The sequence below is a fragment of the Toxotes jaculatrix genome, chromosome 19 (genome assembly GCF_017976425.1).
Source record: "Toxotes jaculatrix isolate fToxJac2 chromosome 19, fToxJac2.pri, whole genome shotgun sequence".
In the NCBI taxonomy this organism is placed as follows: Eukaryota; Metazoa; Chordata; class Actinopteri; family Toxotidae; genus Toxotes; species Toxotes jaculatrix.
Window position 1 is genome coordinate 21,462,264 of NC_054412.1, and position 25,292 is coordinate 21,487,555.

At 40.1% G+C, this 25,292-nt stretch overlaps 1 protein-coding gene across 1 annotated transcript in view; it reads left to right on the forward strand.

Moving 5' to 3' along the window:
- Positions 1 to 13,053: 13,053 nt before the first annotated feature.
- Positions 13,054 to 25,292, forward strand: part of kcnk10a (potassium channel, subfamily K, member 10a) — a 50,138-nt gene continuing 37,899 nt past the window's right edge. The window contains exons 1-2 of the mRNA XM_041064520.1: positions 13,054 to 13,108; positions 15,292 to 15,677. Of these exons, the coding sequence (XP_040920454.1) occupies positions 13,054 to 13,108; positions 15,292 to 15,677 (441 nt within the window). The remainder of the gene's footprint in view (positions 13,109 to 15,291; positions 15,678 to 25,292) is intronic.

The window sequence follows — 25,292 nt, forward strand, 5'->3', positions numbered from 1 at the left end:
ACTGCCTAACATCTGAGCAACTTTCAGAAAAGAGGCATTGTAGGTCTGTAGAGACTTGAATAAAATGGCCTGACAAAATAATTTATGGAGATAGACTATAATTAGTGTTGTGTCGTTAGAGGTGATGTGTTACAATGTATCTGAATTTTTACTGTAGCATTCTGGACTGTCTGGAGATTCTTAGCAGTGTGATTGACAGGACACATTTTGCAATAATCAGGTTAGATATCAGAAATGAATCTTATAAGGTCTTAGCATCATTTCGAGTGGAGCTGGGATTTTAGCTATGTTGTTGAGGAGTAATGACTCAGTGTTAGGTTGAAATGACAGAGAACCATCACTGTAAACATTTAAAGTTGACTAGTGTTTCAATTTACAACAGGTGACTTTACACATCTCACGCATCACTTTATGTCAGACAGGTGTGCCTCTAGATTTTTTAGTAGCTTTGTGACTCATGAATTATGAACATCATTATTATTTTCATCAGAATTAAAGGTGTGTGTCAGGACACTAGAAAATTTCTTATCCTGATGTCACCAAGTCTTTGTCACAGCTAGTACATCTGAGATATTGTCAGTGTGAAGGTGAAATAAACAGGAATTTGTTTGGGAAACAGGCACATAAATGTAGCACAATAAATCTCAAGTTAACAGAAACAAAAGGTTCAGTACAAAAATGGGATATGTGCCTGCAGAAATATTCTTGACTGTCTTTTTGACTAAAGTCAGAGTAGAGATAATAGGGATTTAACATTTATCAATTTTACTCATTTTACAGTTATCAAGTAGATTTTTGTACTTATATATGACTTCAACAATAGTCATGGAGAAGTGTTCAGCCTTTTGAAGTGAAACTTCAAACTTATATATAGTGTTTTTAGATGACAGCACCGGTGCTTGTACATGATTGGGCCTATTTTCACAGCTGATACCTGTGTTTTGCTGATAAATAGTGGTAAGGGAGGTTTCCACGGCTGAACTGTATTTTTTTTTTAGGTTTTGTGCATCCCTTCAGAAAGAGAAGTGTCATCAGTGAGTAAATGCAGGGTTGTGTCCACTGGGAAAAGTATGTTCATGTTCTGAGATGACGCTATCCCAGAATCCTTCCTGATTAAGAATGCATTCCACAGCTCAATGCCTGATGACAAGAGTTGCTGTTATTTGTCCAGTAGATGGCATGCTGTAAGCTGTAAAGCCAGGTTGGTTAGCAGTTGTGCCAGCAGGGGGAAGCCTACAATGGAGCTGTTCTCATACATAAAGTATATTTATCCCATCAAGATGCAAGGCACAAATAAGGTTGTGAAAGCTCTAAACTGGGGGGGGGGGGCACATTGCATAATATAATAGTTAATTAGGCAGATGTACTTGACGAAAACAATTGGAGAAGAGAAGCGAAAGATGAAAGACCACAGAGTTATGGTAAAGGGAAGATGCCAAGATAGTAACAAGCATTAATGGGATATGAATGCATATAGATGGAGAGGGAGAGGAGAGATGAGCTTGGTGCATCATGGGAAGTCCCCCAGCAGTCTAGGCCTAAAGCAGCATAATTCGTGGACTGTTCATGAAAGCCTGAGCTAGAACTAACTATAAGCTTTATCAAAGAGGAAAGTTACTACTCTTAAACGTGGAGAGGGTGTCTGCCTCCCAGACCCAAACTGGTAGATGTTTCCACAGCAGAGGAGCCTGATAACTGAAGGCTCTGCCCCCTATTCTACTTTTGGAGACTCAAGTCTGGTGTGCAGAAGCACACCAGACTTGACTCATTTAATCAACTGATCTCAGTCTTCAGACAGTTGATTGGTCAAACGGTGTGCTTGTCATTGGTTGAAACAAAAACTTGCAGCCACACGGCCCTTTGTGGAACAGTGTGGACACCCCTGCTTTAGAGGCTTGTTGGAGCAGCCTGACAGTAAGGAACTGCAATATTCCAACATAGAAGTAACAAAAGCACAGATGTTTTTCTGCATATTGTTGAGCTGGGATGTGCCTGATTTTTATTTCCGTAGCTGTGTGTGTACATATATGTACACACAGAGGCACATTTACAGTTTATACAGCCACAGTGTATCAGTGTTATTTATGTTATCTACTCCAATGCCAATGTTTTTTGGTTCTGTTACAGTAGTGCTGCTAATTATCATCAGAATTTATGTATAACTTGTTAAGAATGAATCAGAGTTGCCAGACCAAAAAGTAAAATTCAGACAGAAACAATGCCACAGCTCAGAAGAGAATGTTTATTGTAGGCTCAATTTCAATTTTATTTACAGTGGGGATCGAAAGTTTGGGCACCCCAGGTAAAAATTTGTATTAATGTGCATAAAGAAGCCAAGGAAAGATGGAAAAATCTCCAAAAGGCATCAAATTACAGATTAGACATTCTTATATGTCAAAAAAGATTTTATTTCCATCATTTACACTTTCAAAATAACAGAAAACAAAAAAAATGGCATCTGCAAAAGTTTGGGCACCCTGCAGAGTTAATACCTTGTACTGGCCCCTTTGGCAAGTATCGCAGCTTGTAAACGCTTTTTGTAGCCAGCCAAGAGTCTTTCAATTTATGTTTGAGGTATCTTCACCCATTCTTCCTTACAAAAGTCTTCCAGTTCTTTGAGATTTCTGGGCTGTCTGTCACGCACTGCTCTTTTAAGGTCTATCCATAGATTTTCAATTATGTTGAGGTCAGGAGATTGTGAAGGCCATGGCAAAACTTTTAGTTTACGCCTCTTGATGTAATCCACCGTGGATTTTGAGGTGTTGTTTAGGATCATTATCCATTTGTAGAAGCCATCCTCTCTTTAACTTCAGCTTTTTCACAGATGGCATCAAGATAGCATCCAAAATGTGCTGAAATTTTATTGAATCCATTTTTCCTTCTACTCGTGAAATGTTCCCTGTGCCACCAGCCAAAAAGTTCTATTTTAACCTCATTGGTCTACAGAACTTGTTTCCAAAATGCATCAGGTTTGTCTATAGGCATTTGCGAGAGAGTAAATATGCATTTGCAAACTTCAAACGCTGTTTTTTGTGGTGAGGACGTAGAAGAGGTTTTCCTCTGATGACTCTTCCATGAAGACCATATTTGTACAAGTATCTCTTTATAGTGGAATAGTGTACCACAACTCCAGTGTCTGCCAGATCTTTCTGGAGGGATTGTGCAGTCAAACGTGGGTTTTGACTTGCTTTTCTCACAATCCTGTGAGCTGTTCTGTCTGATATTTTTCTTGGTCTCCCAGATATTGCTTTAACTTCCACTGTTCCTGATGACTGCCATTTCTTAATTACATTCCAAACAGGGGATATTGACATCTGAAAACGCTTTGCTATCTTCTTATAGCCTTCTCCTGCTTTGTGAGCGTCAACTATTTTCAGTTTCAGTTTTCTACACAACTGCTTAGAAGAACCCATGGTGCTGATTGTTGGGGCAAGGTCAGATGGGCATTTAAACCCTTTGAGATTGACATCACCTGGTCTTTCCAGACGATGATTGAGAACAATCCATGACACTGTCAGGTTTCAGCTTTCAAAAGGGGGCAGTGCATACTATAAACCAGGGGTGTCAAACCTGTCCACAAAGGGCCGGTGTGGCTGCAGGTTTTTGTTCCAACCAAGCAGCAGCACACCAGACTTGACTCATTTAATCAACTGATCTCAGTCTTCAGACAGTTGATTGGTCAAACTGTGTGCTCTTCATTGGTTGGAACAAAAACCTGCAGCCACACCGGCCCTTTGTGGACAGGTTTGACACCCCTGCTATAAACTCTGCAGGGTGCCCAAACTTTTGCAGATGCCATTTTTTTTTTTATTTTGAAAGTGTAAATGATGGAAATAAAATCTAACTTTTTTTTTTTTGACATATTATAAGAATGTCTAATCTGTAATTTGGTGCCTTTGGGGATTTTACCATCTTTCCTTGGCTTCTTTATGCACATTAATACAAATTTTTACCTGGGGTGCCCAAACTTTCGATCCCCACTGTATATAGGGCCTTCCACAATCAAAACTGTCTCAAGGCATTTTACAAAGACCCAGAGCCTGACCGCAAAGCAAACACTTAAGGCAAAAGTGGCAAGAAAAAACTCCCTTTTAACAGGAAGAAACCATGAGCAGAACCTGGGACCCTCCTGCCAATGGCCGGGCTGGGTGAAATGAGGAAAAGGAGGAAGATAGGACAGCTGGGAATGGAAGAGAGGAGGAGAAGGATATGCAGCATATAAATCATGATACAAACAGAGTTTGCAGTGGACAATGTCAGAGGGCCAGCATTCAGATTACAGAACAGTTAGTGGATACTGTGTGCTCAGCAGATTACAGTTATGATAAGAAACAGAGCACAGAAGCAGAAAGCTGTCATGATTGGTAATTATTTACATTACAGCCTGCATAAAATATTGATACAAAATATTAGGTATGGCAGTGAATCTTAATCTCTGTGTATCTTAAGCAGAGTGGAACATTAAACATAGTAATGTGTTAGAAATGGACAATTGTAGACAACACAATTGTTTTTTGTGTTGGACTTCATAAATAACAAAATACTTTTTTTTTTAAATTTTGATTCTCAGTTGAAGATGAAAAGAACATGGATTACAAAGGAGTGCATGAGATCTTTTTATGGTTCAAATAACAAGCCTGTTTTCAAGAAGCTTTAGTGCCTTGCTTGATTCTGCAGCAGGTGTACACACATGTATACACACATACTCTCTCTCTCTCTCTCTCTCTCTCTTTCTTCTAAAGAGAGAGATTCTTCTCTACTAGAGTTCTAGTACTAGAGGAGGCTGGTGGGGAGAGCAATCATCAACCGAGAGAGAGCCTGAAGAGAAACCTCCTACTGCCCCACCAACCCACCACCCTCCGCAACATCTTCTGTAGGCAGCCGTGCACCAACCTCACCTCCATCTTGAGGCCCACTCTGTGTCTACCCCTCTTCACAAGCATCATTGTCAGTGCCCACTAGCAGTGACCCAGGATGCTGTACTGCCTCTGGCACATGAGGTTGAAGTGGAGATGGCAGAGTTACAGGCTGTGCAGGAAGCATCTATCTCACTTCAGGACTCCAGTCTGAAAAAAAGTCCAACCAACATCTGGAAGAGTTCAAAACTGCTCTCCATGAACTTCATATGCAATGAACATTTCACCTTTGTTCAGGGGAAAGGCAAGGGAAAAGGGCCAAAGTCAAAGCCAAATCCCAAGAGAAAGAAGGAGGAGCCATGTACCATCTGCTGCCATGCATATTGAGACAGAGACAATCCCAAAACCTCCAGAAGAGTGGCTGTCCTGGCTGGCTGGCTGGCATCACAAAACAGGTGCTAAAGATAATGGCAGGTACTAGAGTAAACTGAACTGGAGTCAAGTCAGCCGTCCCTCAATTTTGTAAGTCTAAAGACACCTGAACTATTGGGCAGAGGACTTCTTGGACAACGTATAAATAATGCGAAGTACTTTCACAATGTACTTTTGCAGTAATCCTTTGTCAAAGTCTCTCATATCAACTATAAATATGCTTCATTCACCCCACTTTGATCTTTAATAAAAATCATATTTTCAATAAGTAGTAAAGACACCTGTACTATTGGACTCATTACTTCTCGGACAACATGTCCTATTACTATCAAGTACTTTTACTGTGTACTTTTGGCAGATACCACCTGCTCATCAGGACCAAGAGACATTCACACACCAAGTGAACAGTCATGTGGGACAATTGGGGTTCGGTGTCTTGCTCAGTAGAACAGTCGATTGTGTACCTCCTGTGCCACAACCACCCAAATATCTTGTGTAATGTAGAGAACAAGAGGACAAGAATGAGAATTTTTACAGCAGTCAAGTAGACGGTGCGGTATTTCTGTACCTGAAAATGACAACTCTGTACCATAACTTTTATTTACAAAATCAAAATAACTGTGTTGATCAAACCTTCTTCTTCTTTTCTCTGCATCATTAAATGCAGACTGAGCTACTCCAGTCTCTTGTCCTCGCTTTTTGGCGTTGGCTTTCATCCATCCCCAGGCACTGCTCATGATACCACCATTCACAGGTGTCACACTGAATCTGTAAGATCAAATGAAAAACAATAAAATTACACGTCTTTCCACACAATCTTCTGTCAGTTCTTAATCTGTGTAAATTTTTAAATGAATTCGGTTGTCCTTACTCTTGTCAATTAGGCAATGTGGTTTTGTTGACAAACCCATTTACTCCATAGTTATAATACATATCATAAATTTTTATAATATTGAGATACGGAGAACCCCAATTATACATGCTCAACATTGTACAAGCACATACCCAATCAGTAGTGGGAGGCCCTGATCCTGGAGCCTTGGAGACAAAGCGCATTGAACAGTTGTTCTCCATATCAAACACTGCAAGAAGAGAACAGTTCATAGTAATATACTGTACATGTGCAGAGATAGCCTTTTGTCAGCAGCAGCAGCAGTACAGTTAATTATACATGGCTGTAACTTGCAGCGAAACACATACTTAAATCACCAACTCTGGTTGAATCATTTTTGAGGATCTGATGTAGTTACAAGGGACTTGGTGTTTGGTATATGACATGTCTATTGTGTATTACAAATAGACATATTCTTACATTGCTAGGGAAAGGCCTTGCAAAGTGGCTCGTTTTTACTTCATAGGGCTGAATTCAGAAAAAATGACTTCCACATTATTGACCAAAAGATTGGTAGAAAATGATGACCTGTATGCAATAGATTGAAAATTTTATTTGTATATACCAAATCACAAATTATCTGCCAGACAGACCAATGCCTTAGGTCTCCAACCGTGTTTTTCTTGCCTTGCCCTCTGCTTGTCTTTACTTGCCTATACCACCCTGCCTTAAAATCTCTGATTTTCCAATAAAGTACAATTTAAGTCTTGTATTGCAGAAAGAAGCAAAGATATTTCTGAACGCCAGTTCAAGTAAAAGCAACATTAGAATACATCATAATTTTTGTAAAACATATTAAGCTTAACTTGAAAATCTGTGTTTCAGATTTCAATAGGAATAGGTTCAAGTTTCAGTATAAAGTGCACAATGGCACCAATTCACTGTTTTTGTGAATCTGGTTTTCTTTTGACTGAAACAAAAACCCAAGTTCAAATCAATAGTTCTTTGGGTGAAAAGATTGCCACATTATTTTTTCCCATGTAATCAAACATCATGTGGACATGTGCTAAATTTTCTTGGTTTGCTATTTTAAAAAATATTTATTTTTGCTTTTGGTTGAACTCAAACTGAATTAAAAAGCAGCACAGTTCTAGTAAATTTTGCAACAGACATGGAATAACATAAATAATATAATTAATATAGTGGTGAAAGTAAATAATTTTACGATGGTGACAATGACCCCACAACTGCTGCTGTCATGTTGAACTGGATGGTGCATGGTTGTGCCTTTCCATTTGACAGTCCCCCAGTCCTCTTTGCCATAGCAAATCCTTCTCATGTTGAAAGTACTGCCTTTGGAAAACACAAAGTGAAAGAGTATCTTATGTAATAACAGGTAGGGAGAGATTAAAAAAAAAATAAAGCTGAGACTACCAAGCACTGACTAAATTTTAAAGTATTCTGCGTTTTGGGACATCTGCCCTAGCACACTTTGGGCTCTATTTTTGACAGTCTGGAGACGGATGACTTTCAGCGCACTGTCTATAGGATGTGTCCAAGGCACCTTTGTTAGTTTGACGGCAGAAAAACTGTCTTTGCATCCAGCGGAAAGTCTAAAAGGGACAGAATTACTTTTTACATTAGTAATAGGTTTATTCAAGGTGTGTCATCCAAAAGTCCAATCAGAGTGTCAGCTCCCATTCCCTTTAAGAGCAGATGCGCTCTGCGCCGTGGGCGGACTGTTAGTTTCATGATGGAATTTAAAAAAGGCGCGATTCTACTGCGCTGCTATTGAGGTAAGAATTACAGATACCATATTGTATATTTCAGTTGCTGACTTACCACACTCTTTTCAATTCAATTCAATTCAATTCAATTCAATTTTATTTATATAGCGCCTTCCACAATCAAAATTGTCTCAAAGCGCTTTACAGAGACCCAGAGCCTGACCCCAGAGCAAGCACTTAAGGCGACAGTGGCAAGGAAAACTCCCTTTTAACAGGAAGAAACCTTGAGCAGAACCTGGCTCAGATGGGGGACCCTCCTGCCGATGGCCGGGCTGGGTGAAAGGAGGAAAAGGAGGAAGATAGGACAGCTAGGAATGGAGGAGAGGGGGAGAAAGACATGCAGCATAATACAGACAATGTGGGTCAGTATTTACATTACAGTTAGTGAACAGTTATTGGATAATGTGTGCTCAGCAGATTAGAATTATGAAACAGAGCATGGAGGCAAAAAGCTGTCATGACTGGTAATTATTTACATTACAGTTTGCAAAGAATATTAATCAAATATTTATCTGTAGCAGAACGGAACATTAAACATGTTAGAAATAGATCATTGTAAACAATAAACAGCAGCAGGTGGGTGGAGCCAGGACCATAGGACAAGCAGCTCCGGAGCCAGAGGTACCTGCAGAAAGGTACAGAGAAAGAGAGACCAGAGAGAAACAAGCACAGGACTACGGGACAGAGAGGACACTGAGTTAATGACATGTAATAAAGGCTAATAAATTTGAGAGTGGGTCTGAGGAGAGAAAGAGAAAGAAGAAGAAGTGCGCAGTAAATCATGGGATGTCCCCCAGCAGCCTAGGCCTATAGCAGCATAACTAGGGGATGATTCAGTTGCCTGAGCCAGCCCTACTAAGGGCTATATCCTTAACTGTAACAGTGTCTATAGAGATAATTGTGACTAACTGTATGTTTAATAAATAACTAGCACTGTAACTACAACTAATTATAAGCTTTATCAAACAAGAAGGTTTTAAGCTTCGTTTTAAAATTAGAGAGGGTGTCTGCTTCCCGAACCCAAACTGGCAGTTGGTTCCATAGGAGAGGGGCCTGATAGCTAAAGGCTCGGCCTCCCATTCTACTTTTAGAGATTTTGGGAACCATAAGCAAACCTGCATTCTGGGAACGAAGCAATCTGTTAGGATGATATGGTACTATCAGCTCTTTGAGATATGAAGGAGCCTGGCCATTGAGGGCCTTATATGTAAGGAGAAGGATTTTAAAATCAATTCTGGATTTTACAGGAAGCCAATGAAGAGAAGTTAGTACAGGAGTAATGTGATCTCTCTTGCTAATTCCAGTCAGTACTCTCGCTGCAGCATTTTGGATCAGCTGGATGCTTTTTAGAGAGTTAACTGGACATCCTGATAATAGGGAATTACAGTAGTCCAGCCTAGAAGTAACAAAAGCATGGACTAATTTTTCAGCATCACTCTGCGACAGAATGTTCCTAATCTTACTGATATTGCGCAGGTGAAAGAAGGCGGTCCTAGAGACTTGTTTTATATGTGAGTTAAAGGACAGATCCTGATCAAAAATAACTCCAAGGTTCCTCACAGTCGTACTGGAGGCTAAATTAATGCCATCCAGAGTAACTATATGATTAGATAAACTGTTTCTGAGGTGTTTGGGACCAAACAAAATAACCTCAGTTTTGTCTGAATTCAGAAGAAGAAAGTTACAGGTCATCCAGGCCTTTATGTCTTTAAGACATGCCTGAAGTATGGCTAACTGATCTGTTTCGTCTGGTTTCATAGATAAATATAGCTGGGTATCATCCGCATAGCAATGGAAATTTATTCCATGCTTCCTGATAATATTGCCTAGGGGAAGCATGTATAAGGTGAACAGTATCGGTCCAAGCACAGAACCCTGTGGAACTCCATGACTTACTCTGGTATATATGGAGGGATCATCATTAACATGAACAAACTGGTATCTATCTGATAGATATGATTTAAACCAGCCTAGTGCTGTTCCTTTAATCCCAATAACATGTTCCAATCTATCCAATAGGATATTATGATCGATGGTGTCAAATGCAGCACTAAGATCTAGCAGGACAAGTATAGAGACGAGTCCATTATCTGATGCTATAAGGAGGTCGTTGGTAACTTTCACCAGTGCTGTCTCTGTGCTATGATGAACTCTAAATCCTGACTGAAAAACTTCAAACAAACCGTTCCTATGTAGATGGTCACACAACTGAGTTGCAACAGCCTTTTCAAGAATTTTAGAATTAAAGGGGAGATTGGATATAGGTCTATAGTTTGCCAGAATGTCAGAGTCCAGAGAAGGCTTTTTAAGTAAAGGTTTGATAACTGCAACCTTAAAAGCCTGTGGAACATATCCTGTAACCAACGAGAGATTTATCTGATCTAATATGTGAGTGCCAATCAAAGGCAACACATCTTTAAGAAGTCTGGTCGGGATAGGATCCAAAAGACATGTTGATGATTTAGATTTAGAAACTATTGAAGTCAATTCAGCTAGATCTATGGGAGAGAAACAGTCTAACGACAAATCAGGACTGGCAGACATTTCTAAAGATGCTGTTCTAGACATACCTACATCATTAACAGTTGTAGGCAGGATGAGATGGATTCTGTCTCTAATGTCTACTATTTTGTTGCTAAAGAAGCTCATAAAGTCATTACTAGTGAGAGCTAGAGGGATGGATGGTACAACAGAGCTATGGCTCTTTGTCAGCCTGGCTACAGTGCTGAAAAGAAACCTAGGGTTGTTCTTGTTTTCCTCTATTAATGATGAGTAATAGGCAGTTCTTGCCTTACGAAGGGCTTTTTTATACGTTATAAAGCTGTCTTTCCAGGCTAGGCGGAATTCCTCTAAATTAGTGGATAACCATTTCCTTTCCAGCTTTCGTGATATCTGCTTTAAAGTACGTATTTGTGAACTGTACCATGGAGCTAGCTTCCTCTGATTACTGACCTTCTTTTTCAAAGGGGCAACAGAGTCAAGGGTTGAACGCAATGAAGCAGCAGTATTATCAACTAGATAGTCTATATCTGCTGGAGTAACGTTTAGGCCATTGCCCTCTGTAAAACTGGCACATGGCAGCGGAGATAATAAAGATGGAATAGCTTCCTTATATCTGATAACAGCATTATCAGACAGAAATCTACAGTAGTTAATTTTTTTCTCAGATGCTGTGCAGTTCATTATTGTAAATTCAAATGTTACTAAAGAATGATCAGATAAAACAGGGTTCTGAGGGAATACTGTCAAATATTCAGCTTCTATGCCATAGGTTAGTACAAGATCAAGGGTGTGATTAAAACAGTGAGTTGGTTTGTTAACATTTTGTAAAAAGCCAATTGAGTCTAATACTGAGTAGAAAGCAGTCTTAAGGCTGTCATTGTGGGTATCGACATGAATATTAAAGTCGCCCACTATAATTACTCTATCCGTACTAAGCACTAAATCAGATAAAAATTCAGTGAATTCAGACAAAAACTCTGAGTAAGCAGCTTCTTCAGACTGTTGTTCTTTTGGATTGGCCACTGGGTCCACCAAAAAGACTGAGCTTGTGGCATGAACTATGTACTGCAACAAATGTGATGTTATGTCAGAACAACATCAAACAAAGACCAAAACATAAAGGGTGTTCTTATGTTAGTCGGACGAATGAAGTTTCTTTCTAGTCGATATGAGAGATTTTGACATAGGATTACTACAAAAGGACACAGTAAAAGTACTTCATATACATGTTATATGAAGTACTCTTTAATAAAAATATGATTTTTGTTAAAGATCAAATTGGTACGAATAAAGCATGTTTCTAGTGGATACCAGAGACTTTGACTTAAGATTACTCTGAAAGTACACAGTAAAAGTATTTCATATTATTTTTTACATGTTGCCTCATGTTCTCTGTCCAATAGTACAGGTGTCTTTGGACTTACTACATAAAGAAAGTTTTTTTTTAATTTCCTTATTATATTCATTCTTTGAGATGCTCTGCCTGTCACATCACAACGCCATTAATGCATTTACCGTAAGCATTAAAATACGCGCGCACTCCAAATTGAGAGACGGCTGACTTGACTCCAGTGCTTTACTATCTCTGAACGGATCAATGGATCTATTGTGTTAAAGCATATAAATGCATTTATATTCTTATTTAAAATTTTTTTATAACATTTAAAATCAACTGTAAATGCAACAATTAGATTAACAATATTGGTTGTTTTGTTTTGTTTTTTAATTTAAATTCTCTCTTCTGTTAGATTTGGGGGCACTCTGGCCTCTATTAAAGGCGGGTTCTTTATGAAAAAATAATGACTAAATAATTACTTTTGTGTCAAAAATTTTCAGATTACAATATTACCTGCTGCAGATTTCCATATTTATTTATTTTTGTTGGGGGGGGTCAAAATGTCCTAGATCAGCAAACAGACATGGGTTTGCTATAACTCATCATATTGTGAAATGGAATTAGGATGAGTAAACACAGGCACTTCTTGGTTCAGCTGCTCCACCCTTCACAAGACCTACACGGTCCTTCATCCCCACGGAGCTCATCCTCTCAGGCGCACCCCAACAGTCCTTCAGCACCTGTCGCTTACATTCGTTTCCTCTAGAAATTTTCGCTTTGACGCCTCATATGCGACCAGTTATTTGTCAGTGAACTGACGTCGTGTCTTGTAGTACGCAGCCGCCTGGCACGCCGGTGCGCCGCGGCTTGGAGATCTAACCAAAGCGCAGCAGAAGCAGCTTTGCGTCGGAAAGAGGTGTATCCTGATAACTCGCAGTGTAGAGCCGCTGGTCCGCGGCATCCTGATGTATATACAGAATAGAATATGTATCTTACACAATGTAAAGGTTAGATTCGTCCGTGGGCATCGCCTCATGCTGCGCGCGCCCAGAGTGTTTACTACTATAACACAACGCAGACGATGCGGCGAGCAGTGGGTGTACGCTCCTGAAGACCGCCGTGGGTGAAGACAGAAGAGGAGCTGCATTCAACCAGCCTCTCTACCACTACAGCACAACCACACGCCGCGGATGATGTGCTTTTACTCCCTGCCGTTCTCCATACTCTCTCGGTTAAAGTCGACGGAATCGACGTACAGAGATTAAACACATTTCCCCCAGCAGCTGCAGCAAGAGCCACAGAATCAAGATGAAATTTCCGACTGAGAATCCAAGAAAACCAGGGAACATGAACCCTCCACCAGGTTAGATCTAGTTAGTTAATTAGTCTGTTACATTATTTTTGTAAAGGCTGCAGTTAGTAGAAGACTGCGGTTCCAACTGCATTCCCCCATTAGATTCTATAGTGTGTGTTGAGAGTTCATTTTAAAATTATTTAATTACTGCGTGTTTTGAAATGAAGTGCTGCAGTCTGTGAAAGTGTACCTGAATACAGCGTTTATAGCCTTCTCCTGGTCTGCAGCCACCGAGGTTTCTACCAGGCAGCTCCAGCAGGCTTTCCAAGACAGATTAATGCTGAGCAGAAACTGACTTAATGGAGAAATACGGTACAGCAGAGGCAGGTGCTGCATGATGAAGTTTACTATAGGAGAATACTGCAGCCGTCTTCAGTGTGGTGTCTTCAGTGCTCAAAACAGCAAAGGGGACATGTGCTGATGTGGTGACACCCTAGAAATGATTCAGAGGAAGGGCAGGAAATAGATTTACATAAGATAATTTTGCCCACAACGAGGCTTTGCAGGAAAATATAAACAGAAGCTGCCAACATAAGCTACAGTGTGATGTATCAGAAAACATACTCTGGTTGAATCATTACCTCATCCACAGCCGGGGAGATGCTCCCAAATCTTGCATGTGTGTCACGTCCTCCAACAGCATGAGCATCAGTACATGTTTACCCAGGCGTTACAGCCTGTACAGGTGATTGATATGTTCAGCACATGACCTTCTAGAGAGATGTGACAACCCCCTGTCGTGAATTTGTGAAGTGTGTGAGCAGTGCAAAGAATGAGGCTTTCTGTACACATTATGGCAGATTGGTTACATAAATCAAAGCAGTGAATTGGTTTTTATGTGTTCCCAGTGTAAGTGAGATGTGGCACAGCGGTCACGATTCCCCAGCCCGCTGTTACATAACATCATTTAGTGAATAGTGAAATGTCAAAATTCCACCTCTTATGTTTTGTTCGGATGTCAGTCACACGAGGAGCTAATCAACACTTACACTGGAATCTAACCATAATCTGTTGGTTCTAAGAGATCACTAACGGGGGGGGGGGGGGATCAGAAATATGCTGCCTTTTGTATATTAAAGCCAATCACTTTTAATTAAGTACACCAGTGAGGTGAAGCCAGGTAAAACCATTTCCAATACAATATTTATTAACTCAAAGTCCACTTTGTAGCTTTTTCCTGACCTTTCAATTGAATCTCATACTCCCCTCCAGCTTTTAGTTACAACCCACTGACAATGACAATATTTCCTCTAAAAATTTCCATCCACTGCATCAGCAAGCTTCATCTGTTGATGAAGATTATGAGAAGCTGTTGAAATGATGAATATAAACTGATAAATCATTTAATTTACAAAATACCTCATATTTGGGATGAGCTGATTAGGGGAGTGGGGGAATGCTGATTTTCTGTCAGTCCACAGTGATGTAAATCAAGACAAGTCTGATGTGCAAGCTTACATGGAAAACAATGGGTGCAGGTGTTTTGATATGATCAGACAGATCAGTCTCTCTGATCATTTGTTAGTCACCATATGGACTATTGTCTATTTGCTCTGGGGACTTTCTTTCTTTCTTCTTACAACTCTCTTTGCAAAAAGGTATTAGGAGACATTTTGCATTCTGTCATGTCAAGCTCTTGAGTCAGGTTATGTTTTCTTGTTCCCTCTTGTGTCATTCTATTTGGTGTTCCTGTTTTATTTTGAAGGCACTAAACTTCTGTTTCATTTTGGATTTGCTTCCTGCCCTCCTGTGTTTCCTGCTTGTTTCATTACCTGCCCCACCCTAATGTGTTGCACCCCCCACCCCCCATCCCCCCCATGTATTTAAATTGTCTTCCCTTTGTCTGTGTCAGACTGTTTTAGTCATTGGTGTTAAGCATTCCAGCCATTTTTGCTCTTGTTTTGTTCCCTTACTGACCTTGTGCTTTTTCTGTTTTGCCTCATGTCTTGTGGATACCTTTCCCAGTATTGGATTGCCTTGTTGTTTACCAACTCCTGCCTGTATTAAAGTCCAGTCTTTTGCACTTTACTCCCTGAGTTGTTTTTTGGAGTCAGGAATTTGAGTCTTTTGTTTGTGCCAAGTCTGATACATTCATGTTCACCTGTTACATACCAGAGTGTTCATCAGCAGGAAACAACACTGTATCATGCAGCTATTGCAGCACAGAGATGTTCATTTGTCCTTTGTTTTAGTGGCAGTCCAGACCAACCTGGTCCCCCCGAAGAAGGTGCAGCCAGGCATGCTTCAGTCCAGCCTGGTGCACGCCAGCGTGGCCACCATGCAGAACCCGATGGGCTGTGCTCTGCCGCGGCTCTCTGTTGCCTCCCGCCCAGCCAGCATGGTGGCCAGCATGGAGGCTGTAGCAGACGGTTCAGCCCCCTTCACCATGATGAAGCTGAAGACGGTGCTGGCGGTGTTTGTGGTGGTGGTGGCCTACCTCGTGGCGGGGGGCCTGGTGTTCCGGGCATTGGAGCAGCCCTTTGAAAACAACCAGAAGATCACCATCACAGCTGAGAAGGCAGCCTTCCTGCAGAAACACCCATGTGTGTCCCCAGATGAGCTGGAGGCTATTATCAAGGTAAGAGCAGCCAAAAGGTGATACTCCAGCCTTTCCTCAGCCCTGGGTGTGGTCCCCAGTGGGGACTCAGGTCTACTGAAACCTGAGCTACATATTGATCTAACACCATTCAAGCTCCAAACATACTCCACACTCTGTCAGCCACCCTGCAACTAGATACAAACCACACTGAACTGTCTAGTACATACAGAAGTCTAGATGTCTTAATGGCTCCCATATATCCTTGAAACTCGTATAAGTCTGAAAATAATATCTCCTGAGATTTTGTTTTATTTTTGATTTTGTTGTATGGATTGAAGGCCTTAACTTATAGAAAGCTTAGTTGATGAACTGAATCTCTTTGGGTTTTAGTTTGTTGGCTGAACAATGAGAAACTATTCAAAGTGTTAAAGTGATGTCACTCTGGGAACTTGTGATGAGCATTTTTATCTTTCTTGTCAGAGATATTAAATGATTCATCAAAAAAATGACACATTCATTGAAAAGAAAAAAAAATACTGATTGGTGTCTGTTCAAGCGTAATGCACAACCTGTTCGTGAGTTTACACATTATTTGCAAGATTAAAATGAAAATGAAAAGAGATTGCACTTTACAAACTACCTCTTACATAGACATTAGTTGTTACTAAAAGTTTACACCAAGTAACTCTTATAGCCGGCTGAACCACCAGCAAAAATGAATTTGCTAATATATGACTTGTTGAGAGTGAAGTCTGTACAATATATGACTTGTTGAGAGTGAAGAGGAAACAAAAAGGGGGAAATTTACGCTAAAAAGACTAAAACTTTGACTGTAACTAATCCACCTATATTTCATATCTGTGGAATGTAGTTTTACACAAAGCAACTGGATTTTTATCCCCCATAGTCATTATTTGAAAGTGTATTATTTACTTTTAAAGGTACTTAAAAACAGAAGTAGTGTCAGTTTTGTGAATCCAATTAATTAGTCTGAAATTGGCAGTGAATTAAAGTGATCACTGTCTGCTTCAAAGAAATAGCAGAACAACAGCTACAGAGAGAATACGATTAGGGTATTTACTATATGACTATGCTACTGATCGATAATGAGATATCTAAGAACGAAATGTGACATCAAGTGTGTCATGACAAGAAAGTAAGATGGTGTTTGCTTACTTACTGAACAGTGTTGGCTGTTCTGGAGACAGTTCTTGGTCAGAACCAAAAGCAGTTGATGTAGCAGTTGATGCAGAGCTAGTCCTAAGTTCTAATCTCTTTGTGACTGGTTCTGGGTGTTTTCCCTGGGGTGCTGTATGGTTGCCAGGTGACAGTTTCTCCCAGTTTGTCTCAGCTGTTTCTTTCCTCCGTTGGTATACCATTGGTTGTTTCTCATGCAGGCAGCCATGGGCAAATGTACAGCCTGTGTGGGGTCTCTTTTGGATCAATGACGAAATAATGTACTTATTACCCTTCCAATGCTATCTTTGGCAAGATAGCATTGGAAGGGATTGATATGGGTCAAACAACATAAAAACCTTAGAAAATCTTCAAAGCAAAGTCATGGTAATAATTAGAAAATTATAAATACTGTTCTAAGGCACTGATGCTCTTCTGATTCAGTTTGTATTCACTTTACTTGTAAAATAAATTAAATTAAAACTGCAAGCATTATTGAATTGGTTCTCGCTCTTCGAGCCAGCCACAGTTTTATTGCAGGGTGTATAACATGGCTCTGAATATGCATGATTGTCAGATACAGAACTAGTGAGTTAAACATCACTTACTGTGTCTGCCAGTTGCATATTTGTATCATGCATGAAGGCAGACACAGATAGACAGTGTAAACAGACAATGTATTTTTCAGTTATAAAAGCTTCCTGCTTAATGGCGAAACATCAAAAATTGCCACATCACAACTGCTATAGTGTTCTATGAAAAGTAATTATCTTCACAATAAAGAGACTTTTCTGACCACATTTGAGGCGGGTCTCATCAACCCACTAGGGAGCATCAAACTGTAAAACACTGGCATGTAGATGTCTTCAAGCAGCGACTCTGAAGTTTGGGCAGATACCTATATAAACATACCTACCTCTTTTCGTGCATCTAGTGAATCATGTCACGACGGCTACTTTGTTAAAACCTTCTGGGGGGCACGCTTAAGCCATTTTGCCACACCCATGGCCAAGACCCACGTCAGATATCAAGTCATGACAATTCTATTGCATGTGCAAAGTTTCCAGTCAGTAAGTTTTTGAGCAGCACTTCAAAATTGCTAAAACTAAACAGGGGGTGTTAGAGAGCCAACATGCCATGCCAATTGTGATATAAACTTGAAATATTTACTAGTTCGAACATAGGGAGTTTTTGCACTTTGGCGCATGAAATCCAACTTCCATCCTTACTTACTCTTGGGTGAAAGAATTAAAAATATGTATTATGGACAGAATGATAAGAGAATTTATCCCACTGAATTTCATGAACATCCAAGCAACTTTATCCCAACATGATTCTGCTTTTGGGGGCACTATGAAGCCCACTGGCCCTGCCTGATTCCAGTCATTACAGAACTTTTCATTAGTTTTTTACCATCCCAAAACCCCTCAAAAATGCATTTCCCCAGCAGAAAAATACAAATAATTATAATTAGACCTGCATGCAATTATTAACAGGATCCATGCCACTCTCTCAGTTTTCACCCATTGGCCCACTGATGCGACAAAAGTCTTGACCTACAGGCCCACAGGCACGATGCAAGTCTCAGTTTGAGAAGTTGTCTTTATTTATAAAGCACAGAATAATAACAGAAGTTATCTCAGAACACCACAGAGATTGGAAACTTTAATCTAAGGTTTAAATATTTTTGAGAGGTATTCCAGTGGGCTATTTGAAGTAGATGCTACATGCAACAACTTATGCAACTTCTGCCTAAGATGAGTTTGAAAATGTTGGTTTTGCATATTTTTAACCTCACTCAAAAGCACCATGTAGTGGCCAATATGCACCAAATTTTGTACAGAACCTCATATACCATGTGAGTATATCTTTCTTTTACAACTTTTGCATTTTTTGGAGTATAAAAATCAACTAATGACTTGTGATCATGACAGTACATTGAAGATAGATGCAAATTTTCATGCAGATGGCAATGACAGCCTAAGAGTAGTCTGGAAAAACAATTTCATTGCATTTCATGATTTTGCAACAAAATCACCACCTACTAGCTGATTGCAACCACATTTTGCTGTCAAAATGAGGCAATTATTTGATGTGCAAAACTGGGTTATATTTGTCTGTTTAACCTTGAAACACCTAGCACTTCCATTCAAAATGTAGGTGTGAAAACACTGAATAAAATCACACACCCTTCTGCTTGTTTCGGGAGTATCATTAAATGTTTTGATGACTTTGAATCCAACACTGAGCAAAGAAGAAAATGCTTTGCAGACAGTACAAATTACAGTGACATGGTGAATATCACTGTGGGTTCACCGTTTGACCAATCTAAGTACCATTTGAAACACTTACTTACATATCTACCATCTAAAAATCTATTAGCTTGTAAAAACCAAAACAGATGGGTGTATTGAAATTCTTTGATGCCAATTAAATATTACAGTCTCTGTAAAAGGATGTGATGATCAGTGGTATCAGATGTAACACTAACAAGACAAATACAGAGACTAGTCCTTTGTCTGATGCAGTTAGAAGGTAATTTGTACCTTTCACAAGGACTGTTTCTGTTCTACGATGCACTCTCAATCCAAAATGAAAAGCCACAAACTGTTCTTTAGAAAGTCATGCAACAGATTGGCGACCAGAGAATTGAAAGATTAGATATAGGTCTGTAGTTAGCTAAAACACCTGGATCAAGACTTGGCTTTTTAAGAAGAGGTTTAATTACAGCTACTTAAAGGACTGTGGTACATAGCCTGATAATAAAGACAGATTGATCATATCTAGTAAAGACGTTAAGGGTAAAGTTTCTTTGAGCAGCCTGTTTGGGATCAGGTTTAAAAGACAGTTTGATGGTTTAGATCAGGGTTCGGCAACCTTAAACACTCAAAGAGCCATATGGACCGTCTTCCATAGAAAAGAAAACACCTGGAGCCACAAAACCCTTTGACACCTAAAATGAGGATAACACTGCATATATCTTTTTTTTGCGTTCTGTATGCTATGTATAAAAAACTACAGTGTGTTCCATTTATGAAATCAGTGACCTGATACAGAGAACACAAAATTTTATTTCTGCACGTAACGAAAACATTTCGAACTTCAAAAAAAAGACGCTTGGTTGATGCTAACTTTCAAATGAAATATTCAATGTCTATTTGAGTCCTCGTATAAATAATAAAAATCCAAACTTAAATTTTCCACCTGCAGCGAATCAAAAATGCTGTCTGTTTCTGTGTTCCATCATCATTTTATTGTGTACTGGAGCGTGCAGTCAGCTGTCAACCTGAACAAAAAAGACCTATTTTGCTTAACAATGTGAAATATACACTACTCACAATAAGTTAGGGATGTTGTGAGAGACTCAGTGGATGTCATGCATATGGTGTTTGTTTCACTGCAGAGATTTTTGGGATAGGGAGGCAATTGCATTGGGGTGATAGACACACCTCATTTTGTGTTTTCCACGTAATGGTCTCACTGTGTACAGTGTGCCTTACATATTGGGGCTAATGCCAAAAAATACTAAAACCCTTTTCAACGTGGCATCAATTTCAACATTCTGTGGGTATAAAAAGCTGGTATTACCAGTAAGTCATTCCAAGTTTATCATTCAAACAGCCATGAACACACAACATCACTTAACGGACGAGCAGTGCCACCTGGCCATAGCGCACCTTCGGGTCGGTGGCAGGCAGTCAGATGTTGCTTGTGAACTTGGTGTATCTCAAAGTGTCATCAGCAGACTTGCATCAAGACACAGAACTACTGGCAGAGTTCGTGACAGACCCAGGAGTGGAGCCCCACGAGTGACAGACCACAATGATGACCAGTACCTAAGGACCTATGCACTCAGACATCGTTATGCAACTGCCACACAGCTGCAGACCTGTTTACGAGATGTGAGGGGTACTAGGGTTTCCAGACAAACCATTCGCAACTGACTCCACCGCTTTGGCTTGAATGCCAGACGACCATTGCAGGTGACTCCACTGACACCAAGACACCGCCGTGAACGTTTGCAGTGGGCACAAGACCATGTGACCTGGACAATGCAGCAGTGGTCTACCGTCCTGTTCACTGATGAGTGCCGGGTCACCTTGCACAGAAATGATGGTCGTCAGCGTTGCTGGAGAAGGCGAGGTGAGCAATACGCAGAGGTCAATATGGTCCCCAGGGTTCGCTTTGGTGGAGGAGGTGCAACAGTCTGGGCAGGCATCACCAGTCAGCACAAAACAGATTTGGTTATTGTAGATGGCTCAGTCACTGCACGTTCTTACCTCAGAGACATCATAGAACCCATCATCATCCCCCAATTCGGCCAGCACACCCCCAACTTTCTGTTCATGGATAATAATGCTCCACCACATCATGCCAGAATTGTCACAGCTCGACTTCAGGAAGTCGGAGTGCCTCATATGGTATGGCCAGCAATGTCCCCTGACCTGAACCCCATAGAGCACGTCTGGGACCAGCTGAAGCAGAGACTGGATGATTGTACCCCACCCCTACGTGACCTGGCAGAACTGCGTGTAGCACTTGTGGAAGAGTGGAACGCATTGCCTCAGAACAACATCATGAGGCTAGTGAGGAGCATGAGACGTTGCTGTCAAGCTGTCATTGCGGCAAATGGTGGAAACACCCGGTACTGACATTGTCAATTTTTGTTATCCTTGTCAATTTTTGTTATCCTTGTTATTGTCTAAATTTTTGGGGTAATAAATATTAAACTAATGAAAATGGTGTTTCTTCTCATTCATTATTAGTAATATCAAAGGGAACTTTTACTTATTTCATTAGAATTCAGACCAAATAGGAAAAGCACTCATGTAAATAACAATATCCCTAACTTATTGTGAGTAGTGTATATTTGCAAAATAATAGCCTATAATTAAAATATTTATTTTACCTGGTTAATGTGATTTTTTTGTGATTTTTCCTGAACCTCAGTGCACAGAGTCTGCACATCAGGACTACCTGTCGTCTGTGAAACTTCTTTTCTTGGATTTATCCATGCCAGGGGTCGAAAAGCTCAATAAATCTTGCCGCCGGGTGTCGCACATTGGTGGTTGTGACGCATATTTTGAGTGAGAAAAAATTAAAAACGTTTTAATATTACAAGATCACCATAATCTTCAAATTTAGAAATACATTTAAAAAATCAACAAACTAAAACAAAAATACATTTAAATTAAATACTCATTATTTATTTTCCAAAGTCACAGGGAGCCACAGCAGAGGGATGAAAGAGCCACATGTGGCTCTGGAGCCACGGGTTGCCAACCCCTGGTTTAGATGAAGAAATGAATTTTTATCATTAAAGAAGCTCATGAAGTCTACTGAGAGCTATAGGAATACATGGATCAATAGAGCTATGACTCTCTGTCAGCCTGGCTACAGAGCTGAAAAGAAGCCTGGGGTTGTTTTTATTTTCCTCCATTAATGAAGAGTAATAGGCTGCACTGGCATTAGAGAGGGCCTTCCTATATGTTGCCATTCTAAGCAGGATTGTTCCAATTTGGAACAGCATATCTTTTCAGGTTTTTGTGTTGTTTCCTTAAATTTGTGGGTTGTGGAGTTAATCCATGAAGCAAACCTCTTTTGGTTTTATTGTCTTCATTTTTAGAGGAGCAATTGAGTCAAGTGTCATTCACATTGAGCCTGCAGCACTATCAACAAGATGTTCAATTTTGGAGGGGTTGAAATCAGCATGGGAGTCCTCTTATATTGAAACACGGCATTGAATTAAGTGCTGATGGAATCATTTCCTTAAATTTAGCTACAGCACCATCAGATAGAATCTAGTAAAGACATTTTTCTCAAATGACATGAAGTCTAGTAATAGGAAATCAGAAGTTTTTAAATAGCTGTCTGATAAAAGAGGATTCTGTGGAAAGAATATCTAATGTTCAATTTCAAAGATAAATGCCAGAGCAAGGTGGAGGGTGTGGTCGAGCAGTGAGTGGGTTTATTTACATGCTGAAAAACATCAATTGAGTCTAATAATGTGATAAACACAGACCTAAGGTCCATTATCAACATCCACATGAATGTGAAAATCTCCTACTATAATTACTTTATCTGTACTAAGGACTAAACCTAATAGAAACTCAGAGAAGTCTGATAAAGAAAAAAAATATGGGTCAGGAGCGAGGTAGTGAAGCTTGTCAAGTCTGAAGGTAAATGGACAGGGGCTTAAGCCCCTTTTCAGGGTCTATTTGTTCACGTATCTGCCTTCATGTATGATAAATATATTAATTTTTATATTTTTTTCTTTCCTGTTTGGATTCTACATTTCTGTCAGGTGCTATAACATTTTATGGTTCTCTTTTTGGTCTGTAAACATTAACTCAAGGCCCCTCTAACTTACGCCTAGACATGTTAGGTCAACCAATAAGTGTCTTAAACTCAAGGGGTACCAGGAAACTAGAATAGAATAGAAAGCTTTATTGTTATTTTATTAGGATACAATGAGATTGCAGTGCACCTCCCTTCAGTGCATTAAACACAAAGTAAGGCATTAAAATACACAGGGACATTAAAAAACAGTGCAATAAAATGTGAAAATAAAATAGCAGCATGCATATATAAAATAGCAGCATACTTAATAGCAGCCTATGAAAGATAAATAATAAGGTATAAAAAGTATAAAAGTATAAAAAGTAGCAGCATGACCATAGATGATTAACTAGTTATTATTTATTTAGTGTTCTTATGGCCCATGGGAAGAAACTGTCCCTGAGTCTGGAGGTTCAGGACTTTATTGATCTGTAGCGCCTGCCTGAGGGCAGCAGATCAAATAGATGGTGGGCTGGGTGGGAGGAGTCTGACAGGATGGACTTGCCCTTCCTGAGTCACTGGGAGCTGGAGATTTCCTCTAGGGACGGCAGAGGGCAGCCGATGATCTTATGGGCTGTGCTAATGACTCTCTGCCGTGACTTCATGTCCCTAGCCAAACTCCCAGCATACCACGCCGTGGTGGAGTAGGTGAACACACTCTGGATAGTGGACTGATAGAAGGACCAGCAGTCTATTTTTTTTTTGCATTCATTGCAAAAATCAAGTTCTATAAACTCATCCACATAGTAAGTGAAGAACAATTGAAACAAGAGCAGAACTAGAGACAATGGATACATGCTGTGAAAAAAAGGCATGTAACCTCCCTCTACTGTAAAATCTCAGGTCATTATTTTAGCATTAGGTGCCAAACCTTCCACTGGACAAAAATATTCGGAAACATGATTTCTACACATGACCAGAGGGCAGACCTTGATGATTAAAACCAGAGAACATGAATTCAGACTTGAAAGCCAGAGCTTGTAAACGGTTCTTAATCTGACTTGTGCTGCAGCACTCACTTTTGCTTACATCAGGGCTTTTCACAGCCAAATGCTCACAGCCACTCGTAACGCAGTATAATAACACCCAGTTTTTTGGCGTGGACAGTTATTGACCTCAGAAGCAGTCAAACCCTGTATGATAATGGACAGGATAATGCAGAGCACAGCCACTGCAGTTGAACCTGGAAAGCTGCTGTGGATCAGTGTGAGTGCAGTTTCACTACTGGACACATTCAGTGGCACACAAGAGGAACACATAAACAAAGAACTTCACTGTAAAGCCATGCTACTCTATAACTAACGGTTCTCACATATTTGACAAGTGGAAGTGAGTGCTGTAACTGCAGGCCTTAGTACTAAAAGTTAACACTGAGATGGCCATTAGTCTTGTTTAGATAGGGTTTAGGTAGGGAAATGGGCAAGACCAGAGAGCTATCAGGGATCAGATCAGTTTTCTTTCTAGAAAAGATGAGCTGTTGAATGAGCTGAAGGCATCAGCCTTCAGGGAGACAGGGTGAGTGCAGCTGCTAAGGCGCACTGACTTCAGATCATCATGCCAGGACCTGTAATGCCGCTACATCACACGCTCTTGCAGTAAAACTTTAAAACAAGTAACTGTGCACTATAAATGATCTCCCTTGACCAGACGTTAAGTACTTTCACATACACATTGCAACCCTGAACTTTTCTAGGCATTACTTGGAGGAGCTGTATGTAAGAATGTAAATGTCTGAAACAGTTGAACCATGTGATAAATGGACTTTACCTTTACAGCTGCATAGTACAAAGTCCATGTAATGTCCAGTTGAGCTGATGTGTGAACTGAGCCGGTCATTGTCCAGATAATTCACAGTGACTGAGTGAGTGTGTTAATGACATTTCTATCCCATCTCCTGCCCACCCTACCCAGGTATCACCCGTTACCAAAACCAAACTGAGTATTTCCAGTAGGTATTAATGCATCTGACATGGACAGTCTCCTGTTGTTTGTTTGTTGTTTGTTTCTACATGAGTGGACAATTGGGAAGGAAAAAAGAAAAGGAAATTGTCAACAACAACAATTGTTGACAGCAGCATTCTCTGTACACCTGTGTATTTAAACACTCTTTTCTAAAGCTTAGAAAGAGCACTCTCTGTT